The sequence below is a fragment of the Lagopus leucura genome, unplaced genomic scaffold (assembly GCF_019238085.1).
Source record: "Lagopus leucura isolate 7727_CA_CO unplaced genomic scaffold, USGS_WTPT01 Super-Scaffold_100009, whole genome shotgun sequence".
Taxonomy (NCBI): Eukaryota; Metazoa; Chordata; class Aves; order Galliformes; family Phasianidae; genus Lagopus; species Lagopus leucura.
In genome coordinates, this window is record NW_024962266.1 from 15,334,217 (window position 1) to 15,357,885 (window position 23,669).

General features: G+C 39.6%; 1 protein-coding gene across 2 annotated transcripts in view; it reads left to right on the top strand.

Annotated features, from left to right (window-relative positions):
* Nucleotides 1–23,669, top strand: part of COL24A1 (collagen type XXIV alpha 1 chain) — a 147,868-nt gene that overhangs the window by 29,702 nt on the left and 94,497 nt on the right. Inside the window, exons 1-5 of one of the 2 annotated variants that reach the window (XM_042872985.1) lie at nt 7–141; nt 5,127–5,191; nt 10,333–11,627; nt 19,258–19,311; nt 21,612–21,665. In XM_042872985.1, the coding sequence (XP_042728919.1) occupies nt 86–141; nt 5,127–5,191; nt 10,333–11,627; nt 19,258–19,311; nt 21,612–21,665 (1,524 nt within the window). In that variant the 5' untranslated portion in view covers nt 7–85. Of the gene's footprint in view, nt 1–6; nt 142–5,126; nt 5,192–10,332; nt 11,628–19,257; nt 19,312–21,611; nt 21,666–23,669 lie in introns of those variants that run through there. The other variant, XM_042872986.1, reaches the window with a different exon arrangement.

Here is a 23,669-nt window from a genome sequence, read left to right on the forward strand (position 1 = left end):
CATGGACAGTACCTGAGGCTCCGGCGGCGCTGCGTTCGGCTCCGGCTTTCCCTCGGACCTCCGCTGCCCGGGCAAATGCATACAAATGCATTTGGGAGCCGAGAGGACAAGGCGAGGACGCATCTCTCCCACGGCACCAACGTAAGCTGGGTTGGGGAGACGCGAAGGCGGGCGGTACGGCCCCGCGGGGACGCCAGCCCAGGATGGGGTCCTCGTGTCTGAGCAGCCACTCTAACTGGGCAGGTCTCGCTGTGTGCCGGGGGTTGGCTGCTGGGTGCCATTTCCCAGCACCGAGCCCGCCGGGGCTCTCCCGCTTCACGCCGCGAGCCGTGTCCTGGTGCCAGGGGTCCCGTGCCGCAGCCGGAACGCAGTACCCTGTTTCTGAAAGCACGGCGGTCTGGGAGCTGGGGCTGCTCTCAGCGCAGTGAGCGCCGGGTGAGGTGAGGTGAGCTCCGCGTTCGTGTGCGTTCTGCAGTAGGCTTAGCCTTCTCTGGTGTATCCTCGAAATGGCATAGCTCTTTTCATTGCAGTCTGCCTAAAAGAAGGTTAAGGAAGGTGATTACGGACTTCTGATGGTTATAGTGACATTACACAGGTTACCGGTGTGTGTCTTTGTAAAGTTCTTGCTGTATTTGGGCAGAAGCTAGAATGACATTTGCAGAGAGCTCCCGGTGGGAAGCTGAAGGACAGCGATGCAGCGAATTCTGTGCTGTCTGGGTCCTCTGAGCGGCGGTGAGTGGCTCCGTGTGCCTGCAGGAGGCTTCTTGTGAGCTGCGGGGTCTGAGATCCTGCGGGACTCCTCCAGGAGTTGTGTTGGTGCAAGTTCACAGAATGTTTTGCTGATGGAGAAATACAAAGTGAATTATGGAAAAGGATCACACATGCTATTTATCTGAGAGCAATGCGTGTCACTGAGATAGAATTACATGGATGTAATATAACTCTGAAGCTATGTGGACAGTATTTATCTTGTTTACTTAATTCACCCGAGAGAAAGCACCCCGATTGCTTGCCTGTGCTAAGAAACCAGACTATTTGCTCAGGGATCAGGTTTCCTCAGCATGTCTCAGACCAGTCTGTCCCTTGCAACCCAAACCACCCCTCTGAAGAAGTGCTGTTGGGTCAGACTGCCGCCTGCTTTGGTTCAGGGAGAAACTGAGTGCTCCCTGTTCAGACAAAAGATAGAGAAAAGAATGGGGATGTAATCATAATCAGCCCTAAAATAATTTTCTGTGTTTTTTTCCTTTCTTTCTTTTTTTTTTTTTTTTCTTTTTTTTTTTTTTTCTTTCAGAAATGCAAGCAAGTTTGACTGCTGTGAACGTGCAGTTTATCACCTTGTGCCATGTGCTGTCCAAAGGACAGCAGGGCCCACCTCTAAACCATGCTTTTGTGGGATTCCTCTCGGGCCACTGCTCTTCAGGAGGAACTAGCAATGCACTATTCCTCTCACTTTCTCTTGTGTCTCTTCCTTTCTTTATGCTGTGAGCCTGCTGCAAGGTTCTCGGGGTTTCTCCCTCATTTGGGTGTGCAGCTGTCAGCAGAGGCTGTGCAGGCTACATGTCCCCTCAGCCTTGCCAGCCACAGGCCTCTCTGAACCAGAGGCAGGGCTGGCCTGCTGCCTGGTCCCCTCATGGCAACAGAGACATGTCTGTCCTCTTACATCTTGAACAATCAGATTCTTAGCTGCTTTGGAGACTTAGGTGCAGGACACGTTATCACCTTTCCCTCTTTACGGCTCTATCTGAGTGCATTTCTCTTGAGTGTTTTGAGAGACCAGAGGGGCTGCGGTGAGCGTGAGCTCTGCCATTTGTCCCTTTTCCTTTATGTAGAGGCTTGTTAGTAGCTCTGAGAAAGCCTGTGTGGGAGGTATTGTGATGTGGTTAGAGCTGCCCAGCTGGAAGGAGTGCTGTGAAAAGCAGATACAGTATCTTCAGTCTGGGAGGTGAAGAAAAACAAAGCAAGAAAACAAACAATAACAACAAGCACAACAGAAGAAAAGGGAGCAATTATGCTAATGCTTCTCAGTCAGGAGCTACTCCTGCCCTTGCTCTAGGACCTGACAAGTGAAGAAGCTGGGTATCCAGACGCTCCTGGATATTCAAGTTGCAGTGCATGGCTTTGCCTGTGCTGAGACCTGTGAGGAGCTCATACAGAGATGGGGGAGAGCTCCACCTCACACTGAGCATCACCAGAGGCAAGTGATCATGCTGCCTTGAGCTATAGGCTGCCCCAAGCAGGCTAGGGAGAGATTAATGAAGGTTTTGGTTTACTACAGTGTAGTGTCTCTTCCTAATGTTTAATCACTTGTATGAGATTTACAAGAGGGCTCTTGGTTGGAGTGGTAGGAGAAGGCTTGCTGCATTTGCTCAGATAATTTGGAAGCTCAGTGCTATGGAAACAAGCACTGTGAGGAAATGTGCCTTAGAAGACATTGTGCTTTAGAAGATGTGTACGTGATGCTCTTATGTCCTCTGTGATGGATACAAGCTGGGCTTTTGTGCTCAGAACATATCTAATGCAGCACAGCATGTGGGGAAGGTGCTGGTATTTCAACCATCATTACTGACGGATGCAGAGTTGTATGCAGCACTCAAGTTTAGCATCTTCTGTGTCTCTGGGGTCAGGTTTTCTGGCCTTCTCCACAGCCAGCCAGTGGTATTCCTTCCTTCTAAGCTGAGGTTGAGAAAGCTGCCAGTGAATAGAGAATGTTGTTACATGACACCACTAAGTGCTGACCAAACACAAGCTTTATATGTTGCTGAATAGTCTTCAAATGGTGGAGTTTTGCCTTGTTTGTCAAGACTTGCTTTGAAGCTTATCAGCTTCCAAAGAAGTATGTCATCCTGAATGGGGAAAAATAACACACTACCATAAAAACTCAGTCACCTTCCACTCATAGGAAGAAGAAAGCGGTAGCAAGATGTTAAGAATTATCAGAAAGATAAGCTCAATTTTAAGTGGTAGAATAGCTCAACTACATTTGGTAGTTTCTACCTCCAAACAGTTATGTAGTTGTCATCAGCTTGTGCATGTATTTGAACCAGAAGAGAGAATACCACGCTAGGGGAAGCTTAAGAGGTTGCTGGACTGTAGGACAGGACACTGCCAATGACTTCTGGGACAGCTTCAGGCTCATTGTGTGATGTTAAAAGGGGAAAACTAGCCAACAATGTAGTCAGTCATTTCTGAATTTTTCTGTTATTGTGCCCCAGTTGGGCAAGTCTCCCCAAGCATGTTGCTTGATGCGTTCTTGTAGTTGCAGCAGATATGGATCAAGCCATGTATGTGTTATACAGTGAGCAGCCTGGTGGCCTAGTGTCACTAACCATGTGAGCATAGCGTGCAGGAGCTGGCTGCTTTGTTTATTTTCATGTTAATAATAGTGGTCTTGACCAAGAAGGGAGTGTTTGAATGAATACATCATCTCTAGAAGACAGAATTTTATTTTTTCCTTTTCCATCTTTGGCCACAAGAGCTATATCGTGCAGCTTCACTTCACGTTTGCACATGGTGTCATTTACAAAAAGTTTCTGCTTGTTGTGGGAAAAGGTAGAAGGAAAAAAAACTTTTCCCATGTATTAGGGGACCTCCAGCTCTATGGTTGTCTCTGATCCCTGTTTTTTCTCTTAGTTGCTTGCTCGTCTGTTCTCGACATTAGCTGGAAAGCACTGTGTAAGCCAGATATTTGTCTTTATGCCTCTTTATATCCAGTTACATCTGTGTAACTTACATCCCTGGGAGCATTTCAGAAATTCTTGCCTTTCTACAACATTTTCTGGGAAGTGACAGAGGCAAACGTCTGACACACAGCTTGTCCCTCTGTGATTTTGAGGAAGAGTCTGCTGTTGTGTTAAGGGATTGTCTTTGCTGTTTGAGCTATAGGGTTCTCTAGGTGTCCTGAATTTGGAGTTCAGTTATTTAAAATGTTTTGTTTTATTCTTAATTGAGAATCCATTTTGTGTCCATGAAAATAGGAAAAAAGAAAAAGAAAAAAAAAAGTTTTTTCATTTTGGCTGATGCAGTGCAGTGTGTGGACTTCTTGCTACCATGACTACTTGCCCACCTTTAAGACTTTCTTTCGCTGAGCTTCTAATTAGATTAAAAGATCATAGAGTATTCTCTTGTGAATGTACACTGAGCTTGAATTCTGGTGTTCAAAGCTGAAGAAAAAAAATGTAGCGTGAGCCCTTGTTGTGATTGCAAACAGTTGGAAGAAATATTAAGATCTCCACTTAATTCTTCTTTATATTGTATATATTTGTAAACCATAGCATAATGTAATGTCATTGAAGCATTACTAATATCTGCCTTTTGTATATGTTATCCTTTGTGTTGAAGGTAAAGGCCTAGAGGGTAAAGGAAGAAACTTGTCTGCCTTTACCATTTGTATCTTATGCTCCTGTACAAATTTGTGGGTCTTTCTTCCTGCACTTTCTTGATTATTTGGTTGTTCTGTGTTTTTTTTTTTTTTTTTTTTTTTTTTCAATTGGTGACGCTGGGATTCCCTTTAATATTCTGTTAGAGTGTAAAGTTTCAAGTCACAGTGTGGTGGGATTTTACTTATTCTCTTCGAAGTAAAAATAAATATCTGATCTGTAGCATGACAAAAAAAAAAAAACAAAAAAAAACAAAAAAAAAAAAAAAAACATTAGCATACAGGAAGAAAAGTGGTGCAACGTTTTCATTTATGGTAAATGATGTGGTATGGCAACAAGGCTGAAGGTACACTGGCACAAAGGTTTCTCATGGGCATTAACTTGTCGTTTGTTTTTTAGTTCCTTTGCAGTACCTTTCTTTTTTTTCCCCTCCCGGAAGAAATCTACTACACAGCAGCTCTTGTACTTGAAGGCTGATGTGAGAAAATATAAAACAGATGCAGTTACTTTATTAATAAAAGCCATTGCAAAATACATGTACTATACATGAGGGCATACTTCTCTCTGTAAAACGCCTTCTCAGCTTTGGTGGAAAGCTGTATGACATGACGGCTGGAAGGCTTCGGAGCAGGACTTGCTGAAGTCAGTGGTATCCTGCCATTACTTTGGGTGTTGAAAGAAGTTTCTAATTCTTTGGAGTCCTGAAACTGTGTGTTTTCTCACACGCTCTTTTCTTTCTTCCCTTTTTAGGAAGATCCTTCTTCTTTGTATCTCAATATGTACAGCTGTGGGTGCTGCGAAAGCACCCAAACAAGGTGAGAATACTTTCTTACAAAAGGATGTTATTTTGTTACCACATGGAAAGCGTAAATGGCTGTTGTTACTAGTTCAGTTCCTTATGGTGACTTAAATATCAGCTACAATATAACAAGAGCAAAAGTTTAAAGTAACCAGTGTGGAAAAGATGACCTTTCAAAAATTACTCAGATTTTCAGTCCGTGAAATTACTTACATATTTAAGCAGACTCTTCATAAAAGAGAAGTCTTGTAAGGAGAAAAGGCTTTGATTGTGTCTTCAGTGCAAGTGGGTGTCATTGGGGGTGGCAAGCTATGACTGAGTTACCTTTGCACTTCTGAGGACAAACAAGCAAACCAGTGCATATAATAAAGGCTTAGTCTAGGCTGGCATCATTAAAGAAAGAAAGTGAAATTGTGTATTCTTTTGGTTTTGTATTCAGATGCAGATGTTAGAAAGGAAATAAGGTTGTATTGTGTTTTGTCTTTTTTAATCTGCCAACTGTTACAGCTGAACCAGATGTTTATTATGAGACCATTGGGGGAATATTAGCATCCCAAAGTGGTGGAAGCTAACATACCATTTACTCTTTAGTAGCCAGGAGAGTGGCAGTATCAGTTCTCTTCCATATTCCTTCATTGTGCAGATGAAGCAAGAAATAGCTTGTCCTTGGCTGATACGGTCAATGGTAATCTTCATGTAATGTTTTCCTTCTTGTTATTCCTGTGCTTGGCAAAGTTGTTTTTGTTGTTGTTGTTGTTTTGTGATGGTGAGATTGAGTGCATTTTCTCTTCCTTCCATTAGCTGCTCACGGTTTGCCTGCTGTTTGCTCACTTTTCCCATTCAGCTAGGTGGGGATGTGCTTTTGTGACGATGGGAGTTTCCCAGTTTGTCTAATTGCTGAGCGAAGTTTTGCATGGGGAGGGTAGGCTAAGGGAAGAAAAAGCTCACCTGACAAGGGCAGCACCTGCAGATGTGTATGGTCTCCCCACTCTGGGCCTGCGGGATGGGGAGATGTTGAGTTAGGGAGGCAGTTCATATTTTCCCAATGGAGCAGGTGAAGCCAGGCACAGGTCTGCTGTGATAACTGGAGTTGTCTTCATCTCTCCACCCATCTTTTTTCCCTTTGTGAAGAAGTAATTTATTTTGATTCTCATATTCTACAGCCTGTGGAACTACTTTTCCAATAGCACATCAGGAGACAGCTGTGAAAGCCTCAGAGCCAGCTGGGTCACCGGTTTTGGGGTCCTCCAAATCTACAGGGCTTGCTTTCTTACAGGTGGAGATGGGGCAAGGTGGTGGGATGAAACTGGTCTCTTCAGGGTCTGGGTAGGTTTGGGAAGCCTAAGGGGATTTGCTATAGCAGGCAGTAGTTAGCATTAAGGAAGATAATTTTGAAAGAACTGTCACCATAAAGCACATCTGGTACTGTTGGTTGTGGAGATAATCTGTGCAGTTGTTGTTACTGTGTCATTTTTAAAGTGGTTGTTAGAGTTGTGGAGGGTTTAAGAAGAGAAGTTGGCACTGGCAGAAGAAATAAGCAGTCACTGTGGAGAGGTGTGGAACCACGTTTGTTTCTGTGTGTTGCTCACCTGTGCCCCTGAATCTCGCCAGTTTCAGGAGATGGAAAACTGTGACTCCTGAAAAGCAGCTGAATAAGTGCACATGCCAGGGATCTCTCTTAGGAAAGCTTGTAGTTGAATCATAGAACTCATAATTGTTAGAGAAGAAAGCAAAAGTAAATGAAGCCATATTCTCAATAATAATAATAGTAATCTCAAGAAAAACAAGTTCTTGGGGAAGGAAGGAAAGAAGTCAGAAAGGCTCAAGAATATCCTTCAGTCTATACAGTATGCACTGAGGTAGCACTCCATTCACAGTGCTTTAGGGTTTGTCTACAAACAGGGTGGATTGCTCATTTATAACTATGTTAACATTTAAGCTGGTATCAAAACTTTCTTGGTACTTTGCATTTCGAAAGGAGCATTCTGTCAAATACGAAGACTCTAGCAAGAGTAACTAATGTTCTTTCTTTCCTGAGCTGTTCAGGCAGCTAGTGTGTGCTTTACTTGACAAGCTACGCTCAATGCATTGCGGTAGGGTGCTATAAATTGTGTTCACTGAAATATATGTAAATACACAGCATTGGCTTTTAGGAATATTTCTTTCAGTTTGGCTTGAGGATACACAGAATGTTTGTTTCTGGCTAGCTTTGCTGTGCCAGTTGCCCAGCCCTGCTATCCAGGAAAGTATAGGTTGCAACCTTGTGTTGTAACTTACCCAACTGCAAATGCACCATCACCCAGGAAATGGGCAACCTGCTGAGTAATTATCATGAGTTCTGGTGAAGCTAACATATGAGTGATCTTTACTTTTCTGTACTCATATCAGTAAAGGGAAAACAAATCATGTATGTTTGCTGAAGTGCAGAGAGTGCCCCCAAATATTCTGCCCTCAGACAATGAGAGTGGGGGAGTATGGAAAATGAACAGCAGACACTGAACAGAAGAGTGACACAGAACACTACCATCACCTCACCATTCTTTCTGGGATTGTTTTCTTATATATATTACACATATTATATATTATATATATGTTATATATTATATAATATTATATATATCATATAATATACATTATATATTATATATATGTATATATTTGTTTGTCCAAGTCTTAACTTTTATTAAGTTTTCCCTCTCTTCACAATCCAATTATGCTGTGAATTTTACAAGTAATCCTAGAAGATGAAAAGAAGGCAATTGAGACCAAAATACCCAAACAGCTACTCTTTGAAAGAAGAGGAGCTGTTATAGTTTGGGGGACTAATGGATTGGGTGAACAGTAAGTGAAGACAGATGTTGCACAGACATGGATAAACAAAGAAAACTGGCTACTGATAGGTAAAGAAAGTTGTGGTTGTCATGCTGGGAGAAAGAGCTAAGAGGGTTGCCTGCTCCCAAAACCCTGTGTACTGCCAAGAGCTTCTGAAACCTTCTTCTTAAAAAAAAAAAAAAAAAAAATTTGGACCAGAAATGAAATGACTGGCCAAAAAAGTTTGGAACAGCCTTTTGGCTTGATGGTGGGTTAATAGGCAGTAAGTCAGCAAGAAATAATTAGCTGGTACTTAATCTTTTGCTGTTATTTTTCACACAGCGTTTCTCCATGTTGAGTCTTCTTGAGACCTGACATAGTTTGCAGGATGTGAAGAAAGTGTTTTATATCTCTTCACACTCAAGAGTGCTTTTCCTTTTTTAAAATAATTTTTTAAACAATGCGGTGTTTACAAATTAGAACTGCCAAAATCTGTCATTTGAGATTTAGGAAGAGTGCTCCATAACATCACTTTAAAATTGGTTGTTCTGTGTCAGTATGGTAGACTTGTTTTGTTCTTCAGTTGCAATACTTTGAGCAAAGATCACTTGACACTGTTATTTTTAAGTGTAACTATTTAATAATAAATATTTACAAATATCTGCCTGATACTTGAGATTAAAATTGTGACAATCAAAGTACAAAGTTAAGCTGGAATGGCTTCCCTGGTGTAGTGTATCAGTTGGCTCAGCACGTGCACAGAAGTGCTGGAGCTGTCTCTGAAGCCATTGGTGCATTGCTTGCCCCATGAGATTTCTGTATTGCCCAGAAGACTATGCATGCACAGCTTTCTCCTCCGTAAGTACACCCAGCCATGTAGGACCAGGGTCCTGGGAAAGTCCGGGTGTTCATTAGCAGAGCTGCAAAGTAGAATGCTTCTACTATAACCTGACCTCTCTTATCAGTTTGACAGATTAAAATACTCCTAGTAAGTTAATTGCTCTGAGGCAGAACATCTTGGGAAATTGGCGTACGTGTGACTTTCTGCAAAGACATGCTTTCCCCACAGTTCTGGCTGGGCTGGCTGCCAGGCCAATCTTGGCACTCCTGCAGATCTCTAACATGGCTAAAAACACTACAAGGTGTGTAATTAATTTTCAAGATGCACAGTGCGTTCAGGTTGATGCTTTTGGTTCCAACTTATAAACTACTCTCAAGGAAGTCTCAGACTCTCTTCATAATTTACTACTGAAACTAAGCCAACATCTGTGTGTTCTTAAAGTGTGCTGTGAATACATTCAGTAAACAGAGAAAAGGAAGACTGGGAAAGAAAACCTTTTTTCCACTAAAATAGTGAACATCCGTTTGTTGCTCTTGTCTCTTAAAATAGCAATGAATCTTTAGCCTCTCTTTGTTACTCCCATTTTTGTTATGTCATTTAGTAGTTTTATTTGCTTAAAAAGAACACTTAGTTGCGTGGTTGAAAAAAAAAACCTGTAAAAAAATAAAAATTAAAAAGTAATACCCTTGGCTAAATGCTGTAAGAAGTGCAGCCTGTTCTGTTAGGCTTATTACATCACTATTATGGTTAAATAATATTAAATAATGTTAGTCATTAATATTAAATAATATTAGTCATTTTTAATATAGGCAGTTTGCTACAGTTCAGATCCAGCCAGCTGTTACAGAAAAAAGTGCTTCTGTGCAATAGTGCCTATGAAAACTGTGTGATGTTCAGCTTTCCCTTGCACAAAAAAAATTGAGAAGTTTAGGTTGGAAAGGATGTCGAGCTTGTCTGGTCCTACCTGGTGCTTAGATCAGGGCCAGTGTTGATGTTAGTCTGGCCTGCTGGCTGCCGTCCAGTTCTGCTCTGAGAATCAGCGAGAAAGGATCTTGCACGATGCGCCTGAGCACTGCTTACTGTGTTAGTAAATAGCTTGTCCCTTCATGGGAACAAAACAACCCTTTCTCAAATGTTAATATTTTTCAGATAAAGAGGGAAAACATGCATTTTGTGGGTTTTTTTTCTTTTTTTTTTCTTTTTTCTTTCTTTCTTTAAAAGGTAGGTAGGCAGGAATTGCAAAATGAACACAGTATGTTCATTAACTCTTGTAAAAAGTTTGACAGCAAATGGGGACTTTTCAGTTCTATGAATGAATTAACCTCCAATGGGCATTACACGTGCTTCTTTTTTTTTTAATTATTAAATATTTTTTTCAGCTTTAATGAAATTTGTTGGATTTATGTGAAAGACTGATACATATGTTGTGCCTCACACTTGCTTACTCGGATCTGAATTTGAGCTCGTAAGTGAAATGAACAGTGTACCTTCATTTCTTTTTACAGCAGTAGATGTTCTTCATCGGCTCGGCCTTGTGAGCAATGTCCAGCAGCCGTCAGTGACACCAGTGCCCTCAGCAGTGCCACCCTTGCCCCGGGGAGTTCACCTGGTTGTGTCCGGAGTTGTGCTGACTGCTGACGCTCGTGTTGAGGCCCCCGTTGCTCAAGTTATACCAGCAAGTCTAGGGCATCACTTCACCGTATTGGTTGGGTTGTACTCTTACACTGTAAATAATGCTTTTCTTTTCAGTATTAGGAACAAAACTAGACTGCAGTTTGGTGTCCAGTTACTACCGAGAAAGGTAGCGGTGCACACTGGAGGGAAGCAGCCTGCATACTTCGATTATAGTGTTCATAATGAACAGTGGCATTGGTTTGCCATTGAAATTAGAGATAAGACTGTCTCAATATTTGCTGAATGTGGGCAGAAGTATTATAGCAGGGAAATGCTTTATGAAGTGGAGGCATTTGGTTTGGATGGTTTATTTACCCTGGGAAGGATGAACTCTCACTCTGTCAGCTTTGAAGGAGTTATATGCCAGCTAGATATCATTCCCTCTGCAGAAGCCTCTGCAAACTATTGTAAATACGTGAAACAGCAGTGTCGCCAGGCCGAAACGTATCGATCTCTGCTAGGAACACCATATGCATCAGGTGTGCTAGATGTTTCTTTGAAGAAAAAGATTGGTGAGAAAAAACAGTGGGAAGATGTATCTTACAGAAGGAAGGAAGCATCAAATGATCCTGTTACCAACATTGCTAGGATTCACTCCATACTGGAGTACCTTGAGTCAATAAATGTCTCAACATCGGAATTTGCAGAGTCTCAACCCCTGCTGCTAGAAGTGTGGCCAGAAGCAGAACTCCAGGAGGAGGTCAGTCTGCTCCTTCACCAGCAGGACCCAAGTAAAGAAAGAGGCAGCACTGAAAAAAACAAGGCTTCATATCCAAATAATTCACATACTACCACAGAAGATGCAGACAGACAAAGTGAGCTTTCTCTGATCTTCCCTTTAAAACAGAATAAAATGAAAAACAAGGGAGTGAACAAAGAAAAACAGCATTTAGATGAATCAACCAAAAAGCAGCAAATCTTCAACACAACTCTGTACAGTTTGACTGCTGACCTCTCCCTGGATAATCAGCTTGGTTTGGAGGAAGAAGGTCCATTTGATGCTAATAACACTTATCGCACAGAAAACACTTATTATATTGATGTTGATAACTACAACTATGAAGATCAAGGCAAAATGTTTGAAATAGGAAGTAGCAGAGGTTTAAAGGGGGAGACTGGACCTCCTGTAAGTTACCTTTATTACACTCTTTATTATAATGAAGCAACATATATTTAAAAGAGGCTTTGAAATAAATTTGGCAAAACTTGCTGGGCTGCAATTACCACTTCTTTCATTTGTACTGTGCAAAAGTTTGTCTCCCATAAGCGTGTCTCTGGCATATAATTTTGGCCTAAGTGGTGTGTATTTTTATTTACTAGCAGAATATGTAAGCATTCAATTCTGGTGAAGTGGTGGGCAACCCAAGCTTTTTTTAAGCTCTGAAATGCAGCCAGATGTTTGTAACTGCTAATTACGGAGGCTGCTCACTTAATAAAATTACCGGGTAATTTCATACTCTCTACAAATGTAGACACTGTTCCATGAAAAGAAAAACGAGGTTGTTTGGAAGAATGATAAGGTTTTCTCACTTGAGTGATGCTATCAAAATTTGTAATTGTTGAAGCAGACCACTTGTAGAATCTAATCCTTTCAAACCATTCCTAACTCACAGTTGCAGGATCACACAAACCTGCATGCAAAGGAATGTTTAGAACTCATTTTTGTGGCATCATTTCATTTAGCAGGGTAAGAGATCTCGGAAATGACTGCAAATGCACAGCTTTTAATAGCACTAATTTGTCCTTTCTTATTGTGTGTGTTTGAGGGTCATAAACATTTTCATACATAAAACTGGGGTCAATGCACATGAAACTACATGCAAGAAGTAACAGCAGTTCCTGTTTAGTCTTGGAGATATGATATTAATTCCTGTTTGAGTCTCTAGTTAAAACTTGTTAAACTATGGCATGGAAAAGGTTGTTCTACATGTTTTTCTCTTGTATTTGTGTGGTTATTACTGGAAAATAATTTGGTAGGAGGGGGCAAGCAGCTTCTAATATGTGTTTGAATATGCATGTATAATTTCAGGACTGAAAAAATATTTTCTTCAGATAGTCAGCAACTGAAAATTTGTGTAGAAGTTGAATTTTTACTCTAAACAGAATCTTGATGATAAGAGGTTGTTACTGAGTTGAAAAATGGGTTAAGTAATTCATATTTGTCAGGGGCTGCTCTTGTTTGGAGGTCTTTTTTGTTTTCTTTTGTTTTGGGTTTTTTGTGAGTGTGAAGCCAGTCTTTTTTTCCTTTCTTAAAGAAAAGAATTTTCTTTATTCAAGCCCTTTATTTATGGGGACATAAATGTACAGCTACGTATGTAGCTGTTATAAGTGTGAGCTGAGGTTAATTTTCATTTCTCCAGCACATGATATTTAACAACTGCTTAACAGAAAGTTTTGATTCATAGCACATAACTTAAAAATTGTACATTTAAATTTATTGATTGTAACTGACTGAAATCACCATTTCTTATGTGGCATAGAAGTAGCTGCTGATGTTGGAGATGTTGGTGTTGGGTTTTTTTCTGTTGTTTTTTTTGGTGTGTATTAAGCAGCTGCAAGCTAATGCTCTGGTTTTGCAAGATGCAGCCACTGTGCGTACAGTAATTCATACCACCTTATCTGGAGAGTTCAAAATATATATAAAAAAGATGTGTATGCTATCATTTTGTATGTTTGTCTTACGGATGAGATGCAGAAGCTTGTTTCCTCTGCAGGTCAGCTACAGCATATGATGCATTGCTGGGTTATAGACTTTCAATAACATGCCCGAGGTCTTAGAAGTGATGTGTTGCAGAGCTAGGAGGCTGATCCAGACCTTTGTGGGCACAAGTTCAGCTGGAAGGACCAACAGCACCCACTGAGCATATGGGCAAGCTTAAGAATTGTGTTGCCACAGAGATTTTTGCTGAAGCAAGAAAAGGGTCTCTGTATGGCTCTTCCACAGAAGATTTCTGTAAAGAATTGTGTTTGGTGGAGGTTGTGTGGCACTGTGCCTGCCGCTGTTATTGAACTCAGACTTATAGAGGTACTCCTTGTTTTTCTGTCTATTACATCCTTGGAGAGAAGACTGTGATAATCCAGGTTTTATCTTCAAGGCTCTAACATTTTAATAAATAAGTATCCACAGAGTCTTATCAGTGAGGAGCCCAAAAAAGCAGCAGTGAGGGACTTGCAGAGTTCCCCTGCAGCAAAACAAAATCCTGATGAGGCATGAAGCCCCTTCTCTTTTTTTCTTCTCTCATTATGTTGTGGTTGGTTTGAACCTTCTTTCAAGATTTCAGCACAGAAATAATGTTTGTTCTATTGGAGTTGACAGGCAAGAACTAGCTTTTGTGGTTCTTAGACTCCTCAGCTACATTTTAGCTTTTAATCATCTACCAGAACTGATTCTTGCCTTGTATAATTGGGCCCCTTGAATTCCATGATCCCACAGCTGTGGAATTCACCCATTGCTACAAAGGAGGGCTCCAGAATTCAGGCCTTCATTTATGGATAGCATATCTAATTCTTCCACTTAATTCTTCCAAATCACTATGACTGAGTAAAATCCTAGCAATTGCAATGACCAGAATCCTCTATAGGAATACGAAGCAAGTTTAAAGTCAAACATTGTTGTCTCCTGACCACATTTCCCTCTGATTCACCTGAACCACTCCTTTTGCATTGCAGGGGGTGTTGGCACTATAAAAAGTTTTTTAAAAATTAATCTATTTTTGACTCTTTTAGCTTTCCAACTGATACTCATTGTCGCACAAGTCCAAAGGCTGTTTGCAGTAGCATGATATGTGATCCTGCTTGTCTAAAGGGAGGTGTTAGTCTGGATTGAAGAACAGAGTTAGGTTACTTGCTGCCGAGTCAACCTGCTTAACTGCATGAGCTTTGATGATCCTGAGACAAGAGCTAGGAGTTAGTTTTCTCTTTTGGAAAACTTTTTTGTGTTAAGAATACAGTCCTCCAGCAGTGAAAGAAGACAAAATGTATCTTTCTGTAGGCTGTCCGGTTGCTGACATCAGTCTAGAGATACTGTCAGGAGGAAATAGAAGTGCAGTGCCTGGATAAGGAAGAATTGGATGGGTTGCTCTTATTACAGCCAGGAGATGTGAGAGTGAGAACTCTGAATAAGAGCAGGAGTTTAAAAATCCTAAATGAGCAGTAGTAAGGGTACCATCATCTGAGATTTTTGCTCTTAGCCGATTTATCAGTTGAAGAAAATTGCTTGCTGTATCTGCCCCTAGTCAAAAGGTATACACTGGGTAGTTAATCACCTTCACATATCTTTACTCTGTGAGTAACCCTCACATTATTCTGCCCAGGCTGAGAAATCTCTATCTCACTATCTGATAATTTAGATGAAGTCTTAAGATTTTTCTTACTAGAAAAAGCAAACAAAACTCCATCAGTAACATTTGTTCTAAATATTTGAACGTTTGTTTTAATTCACCTGAAACAGTTTCCCTGTTTTTCTGCATAACAGTCTTGAGAAGCTGTAATCCATCACCCAAAGCTACATATATTCCTCTGATGTTGATGACATTGCTTTGACTGTTGTAGCTCTTGACAGAGAGAGCAAGACTTCAGCAGGTCTCAGGAAAGTAGGCTAATCCTACACAAGTGACTGCTTGTTATGGGGTATTTGGGAAGATAAGTGTGCTTCTTTTCTCACATCAAATAAAATGCAAATGAAGCAAGAGAAAAAGGTAGGTGGACATTCATGCTTGGTAGAATCCTGGCTGCTTTATAATCAGTATGATTTAAAAAGAGAAACAAACTTGCTAATAGGTAGAATTTTGAGTAACAAAATATGAATTCCAGATGGTCCCAGACTGACAGCATTATATTTTGTGCAACATTACAAAAATCAGAATTAGAAATAGAGGAAGGAGGAGAGATTGGTCAGGTAGTCAGATGAGGGTGATACGTATTATACATATGTTATAGCACATACATAGCATACTGGAGAAAGCATTACGCATTACAAAACTGCGTTCATTGTTAGGAGTCTCAAATACTGGAGACTGGTAATTTTTTCTACTGGTTTGACTTCTGAGGCAGCAGTTTGAAGAAAAGTCCTCAATTTTGGGTGCTGAGCCTTTTTCTTAAATTAAAAAAAAAAAAAACAAACACCCCAGAATAAAAACAACAACAACGAAAACAATTTGGCAGATAGAAAGGTTGCAGAAGAGTGCATTAGCAGTGTCTGCTGTTGAAAATACAATTCTGAGCAGAAGTTAAAATAACACAACAGGTTTAATAATTTAAATGAAGACAAGCATTACAGTTCATGAAAGGAAGACTTAATAAAGACAGTTCACAGATTTGCAGAAAGAATGGGAAGAAATAGTGGGAAAATTTACGTGTGACATAAAGGACAGGATCAGAATCTACCTGTGTGGAAATTTTCTTCTGCAATGCTTCCTATCATGATTCTATGATTCTATTGTCTCTGGCATGGGGCAAATTTAAAATGCTTGTTGTTGCTTAAAAAAAAAAAAAAAAGCCCAGCATCCAAAATTGAGAAGTGATTAATTGCAGTTCTTCAGCTGTTATTCTCCAGAATGGTTGAAAATCTAGACACAAGGCAATTGGGACACCCTTTGTGTAGGATAGAGTAAGGTCACTGAAGCGTTTCCCACTGTTTATTTTCTAAGTTATTTTAGGAGAGTTCTATAACCTCAATCAGTGATCTGGCTTACTAGTCCATGTGCAGAGGTGGAGAGTCAAGTGGGCTTTCTGTAGAGAAAGTAATCTTTCTACAGAAGAAAACATTTAAAATGAAATCTTGAAGATGAAGGAGGGATTGCAGGAAGAATCCAAGTCTTGAGAGACTGTTGAATTAACTTGATCTAACCATTAATTGTTGTTAAGAGACTTAAATTACAACAGCTGACTTGGTTTTAGAAATCCTTGGGAACGCATTATTCATCCCTGGCCACACAATTCAAAATTTTTACTGCTTTTTCTTGGGTTCTCTGAGGACTTAATTGTGAGAATGGACTTAGTTTTCATACCTTGTTGAAGAAAGTTTCTCCTCCATTAGATTTGCTTCCTTTTGAGGTTCTGATGGAGAGAGATAATGAATAACTCATGAATTAGGTAATCATGAAGTAATTTTTTTGCAAAAAGAGCAGATGTTCCTTAAAAAAAAAAAAGGGGGGGGGGGGGGAAGGGGCAAAACAAGAAAGGAGCCACGTAGGAAAGAATATTCTTGCTGCTGTCATTCAGTAATTTATCAGCAAAGGTGAGGGATGCCAATTAATATACGTTCATTTTCCCGCCATGAAGATGGTGGGCTTTGATTGCTAATTTTTGTTAAGGAAGTGTAGAAAGGATCTGAAAAAGAGTTAGAGAACATTTTCCCACAAAAGAACATGCACTGGTTAAAACTATTTTTATGGAAAATGTAACATCTCCCTTGGTAGCCCCATTATAATTTTCTACACGAAGTCCATCTCTTCACTTAGTATTCCAGCTGGGTGGAAGCTCAAGTTTTTGGAACTCCCCTGACAAGAACACCTGGCCAAGAGCTTTCCATGTCTGTCTGCTTGACTGACACAATGAAAGTCATTTTCTGCACTGTACTTGCATACCCATAGTTCTCCTTAAACAGCTATCATGTTCATGATACTAACTTTGGGGAAACAGCTTGTAAAATGTCTTCTAGGTTGTGTAAGACATTGTTTTCACTTTGATTGCCAACTGAACTTTCTGGCAGATGGCACCCAGGGACAACTGCCAGTGCACAGCACTTCAGAGAATCCAGATGTCTGCTTTCTCTGCCCAAGCCCAGTTTCACTGTCTCTGTGTATATACCAGCCCAGAAAAAAAAAAAAAAAAAAAAAAAACAAAAAAAAAAAAAAAAAAAGAAAAAAAAAAAAGGGGGCAAAAAAAGGCTATTATTTATTTTCAGGATAATCTGTGTTGCAGAGCCTTGCTCCTAAACCTGATGTTTCCTGATTCTATAGGTTTTGAAACTGGGAGGTTCCAGAATTCAGCTAGACTTATATGAACAAAGACTTCAATCTTGCAGTTTAAAATTTCCACTGTGTTCCTGGTTGGTTTAACTAGTAGAGCTGTAACTATTCAGGGGTACCAGTGTGTTTTGTAACTGAGTAGGGTGGCATCTTCGTGAGTCCATAATACTGAAACTCTCAGTCTTTGACTGTGCAAGATTGTATCACTTCAGTTTTGTCCAGTTATAATATTGGTCTTTGAAGATTACTATGACCAATTGGAGAGGAAAGGATTTTTTTTTGTTTTTGTTTTTCCTCAGAATAACAGTTGTTTCTTTTCCAGAATTGTGTGAAGTAGTCTGTATTTTAGCCAAATAAAGGTAACTGGCTTGGCCACTGAAAATTTGCGATCAGCACTGTCTTCTCTGCCAATATGTCTTTTCTAAACAAAAAGAAATATCACTTCCCTAAAAAAAAAAATTGTTAAGGTTTTTTAAAAATATAGCTTTTGTCCTAAAAAGTCTTTTATTTGTTGCTAACAGAACCCCAAAAGGTGCTAGAGATTCTCTTTTCCTGTTTTTTTTTTTTTTTTTTTTTTTTTTTTTTTCTTTTCCTCTACCCTTTTTACTCCCTTTCCCTCCCTCCTCTCCATCACTGTTGCCCTTCTGCTTTTCCCTCGTATGCCAGCCAGCTTTTAGTAATGTTCTTTGGTGATGAGATGCATGATATTCAAAAGGCTCTGTCTATCCTCTCAGCTGGTGGTATGCAGCACCTGCAGACACAAGAATGTGAGGATGTGGGGGAAAAGGAACAAGAACAAGGAAGGATTCCTTCCTGCTATCATGAGTTGCCCTCCTTCTGTCTTGATGCCTGCTTTCCCTTGCAGTAGGAGTGTTTGTTTGTTGGGACTCAGACTGGCATGCAGCTGGGAGATGAATTCATTTTTAATTATAGCCCATGCCTCTTCAGCACTTAAATGTGGTAGATAGAATCTAATATAAATTGGTGCAAAACTTGTTCTGCGTCTCACTCATATTCATATTAGTTTACGATGAAGTAGATCCTGGGGTTTTGGAAGTGAGCACAGAGAAAAGGAAAGATTTCTATGATCAAAACCGCTATCCAAATGGTGACACATTATCTCATATTCTTAGATTTGCTGTTAATCTGACCTATTTGCAAAACATACATATGGTTATAAACTATCTATTTAGGAATGCATTCACAAAAATAGAAGAATCTGTGTTTTTGTTTCTTTTTAAGTGAATGATATGGTTTATTTGCAAGTGAAACAGAGAATGGGCACACTGCCAGTTATTCTTATCCTGACCTCACAACTGGTGAAACTGAACTATCATTTATGCATACTTACTGTCTCTTCTATTCATGTCTGTTTTTTCTGTGCAGTGCTATCTCATTTGTCATAATAAGTTGTCTGACTTTCATAAAATGTTAGGCATGTCTCCATATTTATTAAAAATACTTTATTCTGCTCTTTGTTTTGAAATACGCTGAACTGGTTTCTAATTCTTGAGATGAGCTGCTCTTCCACTGTAAATTTTTAAGTGTATTTGTGTTAATCTAGATTGTTAGCTCCAATTCCTCACACCAAAAAATGATTTATAAACACCTGATATTGAGCAAAATTAAAACACATGTGCTTGTAGCTTAAGAGTCATTTTTCAAGCAGCAAAGGCTTCCACAAGCAGGAAATCATCAGGTAGAAGTATCAGTGTTATTCAAACTTGTGATGTTGTTCTTGTGTTGGTTTTTTAGCCTCAATTGTTTTGATTTTTCTATCACCAGGGTCCTCCAGGTCCTCCAGGTCTACCTGGTCCATCAGGAAAAAGAGGTCCTCGGGTGAGTAAAACAGCTATGTCCTTGTGTAGCTCTGCACAGGTCACTATAATTAAGCTGGAGTTGGCATTTGTTTTTTTCAACTTCATTTGTGTGCCTATTAATTATGAGAATGTATGATTTGCACATATGGCAAAGTAACTTTTTCTTCTGCTGTGAGCTTCCAGTGCAGTTAATTCTGTGTAGGGGCGCATACACACGGGGCACTGACATTCATGCCTATCTTTTATTGCTTGCAATATTAACTTTTTGGTATTTTCCATGCTGTCCCCATCTGCAACTAGGGTCAAGTTATTTGGTTTTGGAATGAGGAGTGAGTGATGCGTATCACTGTGCAGACAAGCAGGCGATGGATACAAAGTCAGCCATTACAAGACAAAAATTTTTCCCAATAATCTATTTTAGACTCTTGTGTTACAGCAGCTTGACAAAAGATGTGATAGGTAATGTAAGGATTTGCTGGGCTGTGGTATTTGGGGATGTAAGTGGCTGCGGCTGGAACGCACTCAGCTAGCCAAATGGCAAGCAGGAAGCAAGGGAGCAGATTATACAAAAATCCCAGCAGATGTGTGGGAGTAGTGTTGAGTCAGCCTTTGAGGCACATTTAAACAAGCTGTCACTCCATGTTGCATTCAACATTTTGTTCTTTGCTGGCTATCAAAACCTGGTGTGGCTGGCTAGGAAAGTGCAGCCCTCCAAGGGACAGGAACTGATCTGGTACTTCAGGGTGGCTGGTGAAGAGGGACTGGATGAAATACATTTAAAAGTATAAAATGAAAACAATTTTTTCAAATCCATGTCTTCTTCACTTAATTTTCTTGTTTTGTTTTGTTTCCATATTGTCCTGCTAAAGAAAAGCTGGTGGTTTGTACAGCGTAGCTTGTAGTTTTCAATATAAAGATCTATGTCAGAAAACATGTCTTATAGTGTTGTATAAGGTGCCTGGAGGGGTAAGGAAACGATGAAGGTGAATATTTATCAGCATTTATGACACAAACAGAGTTTAAAATGCATTCAAGAGCTGAGAAAGTATTTTAAGCAATTAATATATTTTTTAAATGCCAGAGATCTGCTTAATACTGCAAGTAGAGTTAATGCAGAGACAAAAAACATGTAAAACCCTGGTGATGCAAAGTTCATTTCCTCATTTACCAATCTGATCTGTGACTTCTGTCTACCACTGTGTGAGCTGCCCTTTGTGGTCTGAAAGTGTGACTGGAGGTGTCACAGGGGAGCAATGAAGTGCAGAGTGGCAGTGTCTGGGCCGCCTCCAAGCCCAGTCCTGATATAGGTTAATGTGGGTTGGACGCTACCAGTGCCTGATTAATGATTATAGATTTCCATTAAAATATCTTTTTCTGTGATAGAACTAAGTCTGCATCTGACACACGGTTTTGAGTTTCATGTTTGTTTCTTGGCTTGTTCCAAGTTTCTCCAGAATAAACTTTCAGGAAATTCAGAATTAACCAGCAAGGAGGCCAAATTCCCTCAGTGCCTCCCATTTCACCAGGATGCCTTCGCAGCTCCGTGTTGCCACAGTGAAGGAAAGAGTAATGCTGAATTTATCTTTTGTAAGAGCACTGAGTTTGAGAGAGCTGAAACAGAATCTTCTTTTCAGTTTGTGTGAAATTTTGGCCGTAGTGGATCCAGGAAGAGCTTTGCTGCTTACTTACCAGGGTTAGCTTTTCACCGGTTTGGTCCTTCAGTGTTTGGAAGAAGAATAGCTGCTGACAGCCACTGCAGAAATATTTTCCCTAATGTACACTTTATCATGATTGAGGATTACTTAGCGTATTGCAAGAATGGACATTTATCCTGGGTAGTGTTTCAGCTACCAGGTAGACACAGTTCTGGTTAGCCATTCTATTCCTGGAATGGTTTCTGTTAAACTGTTCTGGCAACAAGTCCATTTTTTACACTGGCTATGAGAGAATCTGAAAGGTTTCTATCTGTAATGATTTGTTTTGAGAAGGTGGAATACTCTGTTTTACGTCCTCCGTTCAGTCAGTGAACACTATTCCAGTTTCTTATTTTGTAAATGATAGTTGAGTGCCTCCATATGATTTCTCTGTGTTAATCCAGTGCCTCCAAGTTGTGCAGCTGCAGAGCTACATGCTGAGTAACTGCTAAGGTTTGGGAATGCTTCACTTTAGACTGTTAGGAGGCTGTGCTCATTTCTTGAGAATCTCTTGAAAGTCTCAACCACTACTTCTACAAGCAACAGTAATGCAGTAAAATGATTTGCTGAGCAAATGAGAAGTTTAGTGAATTGCTGAATAATCCCCTTCTCTTTGTTTCTATAGGGTATTCCAGGACCACATGGTAATCCAGGTTTGCCAGGATTGCCGGGTCCAAAGGTGAGTTAATTTATCCATGTTTCCATGTAAATAAGTGAACTTCTTAGTGGCTTTTTGGAAGCCATAGAATCACTTCCTGTAATAGAAGCAATAGGTTGTCTTCAGTATAGATGGAGGCTGTTAACATAAGCAATTTTTAATTAAATATAATCAATCAAACAGAACTTAAAATCAAAACAAAATAGCAGTTTATCCAGGAATAAGGAAACTGTGCAGGATGGTGACTTGGAAACAAGTAGTCTGTGCTTCCCAAAAGAGTTCATGTAAATCAGCCTAGCCTCTTAGATAAACTGGAATTTAAGGGAGAATAAACATTTAATTGATGCAACCTTTTGCCTTGATTAAGAATAACAACAGAAAAAGGAAATTGAATCATTCTCTATTAAGTCCTTTTTCTGTTGGTGCCCAGTCTTTCATATTTAAATACTCTGATATTTCAGACGTTCACTCTTGATATGATACTTCAATCTGCAGCAAAAAAATACTAGACCTGGAAGCTCAGAAAACCCTTCAAATCTGTGTCACGTAATGCCCCTTTAAATAGACTTGACAGATTTGTGTAATTGCAGAATGCCTTCGACTCATATTTAGTTTGAACAATTTGATAGATAAGTTAGGAAAAAACAGCAGCAACCTTGATTTGTTTTAGTGCAATTCCTTGTGGCAGAAATCTGACTTGTCATGGCAGGTGTTAAAAAGTGCTTGAGGACATAAAAAGAAATTTAATAAAGCTTTCAGTGTTAAACACTGTGTAAAACTGAGTAACTCTATCTGGTATGTGCTCTTTAGTTAGTATCTGCTTTTATATTTTGTTACATTATCTGTGCTGGCTCTATAATAATGCAGATTATTAGGGCGATTATAACCAGTGATTCCTAGGATTTGTTTAATAATGTATTTTCCCACTCCATTGGGTCATAACCCTTAATGACTCTGTAGCCATATCCATGAATTTAAGAATAGAAATGTATGTGCATATGCATGTGTATTTATACATATATGTATGTGTATATTTGTGTGTACACACATATATAAATATAAACCTGTGTATAATATATATAAATATATACCTATGTATTATATATATAAATATATACCTATGTATCTATACATACACACATTTCAGTAGGTGGGTAACACTCTTCTTAATTTGTTAGGTTATAAATTATCCTTTCAGTACAAGTGCCTTCTGAAACTTTAAGTAGAAGCTACCTAGGTGCTCAGCATGGATTGACTATGAGCATCCATCTGACCTACACAGACTACATAAGCTAAAATTAAACACACTTTGGATCTCAAAACATGTAGATAAGTTGCAACAGTATTCTGTCACTGACTTAATGCAGCTTTGAAATTCATGCATTTTTCCCTTTTGTGTTGAAGCAGCCTTATGCACTTGTTTGAGGCATGGAACGATGTTAGTTCATATCCTTCTCAGTGTTTCAGTTGATTTCCTCAGAGTACCAGATTCCATCCCTGAACACATGCAAACAGTTCCCACCAATAGCTGAGCATCCTCAGCATTTAATTCCTGGTAAATGATTGGTAGGGATGTTAAAGTAATTAAAAAGTATTCATAAAGCTTGGCTGCATTTCTGGCTCTCTGGAAAAAGGATTAGTTCAAGAAAATCTGTCTTGTAGATTTCAGCACCATTCTAACTGCACTGTAATGTTACATATATTAAATAACAATGTGCTTTATTTTTATCTTTGCATCTTAATCTGTGGCTAAGTGTTCATGCACAACTGGTGCATAAGAATGGGCAGGTTTTCAGTTTATTTTTTTCATTATTATTTTAACTAGTCGAGAGCTGATCACAATTTTATTTCCACTCTTAGTTTAATGTGCCAGCATTGGAAAATGGAAGCAGAAGACGAACTGGATTTGTTCAAGGAATGTAATAATTTGCCTTCCAAAATGCAAACAAATTGCTGAAAAATACTCAGATATCTCTTACCATGCTGAAGAACTGTGTTCTTTGTGGCCTGACACTCCAGTTTAAC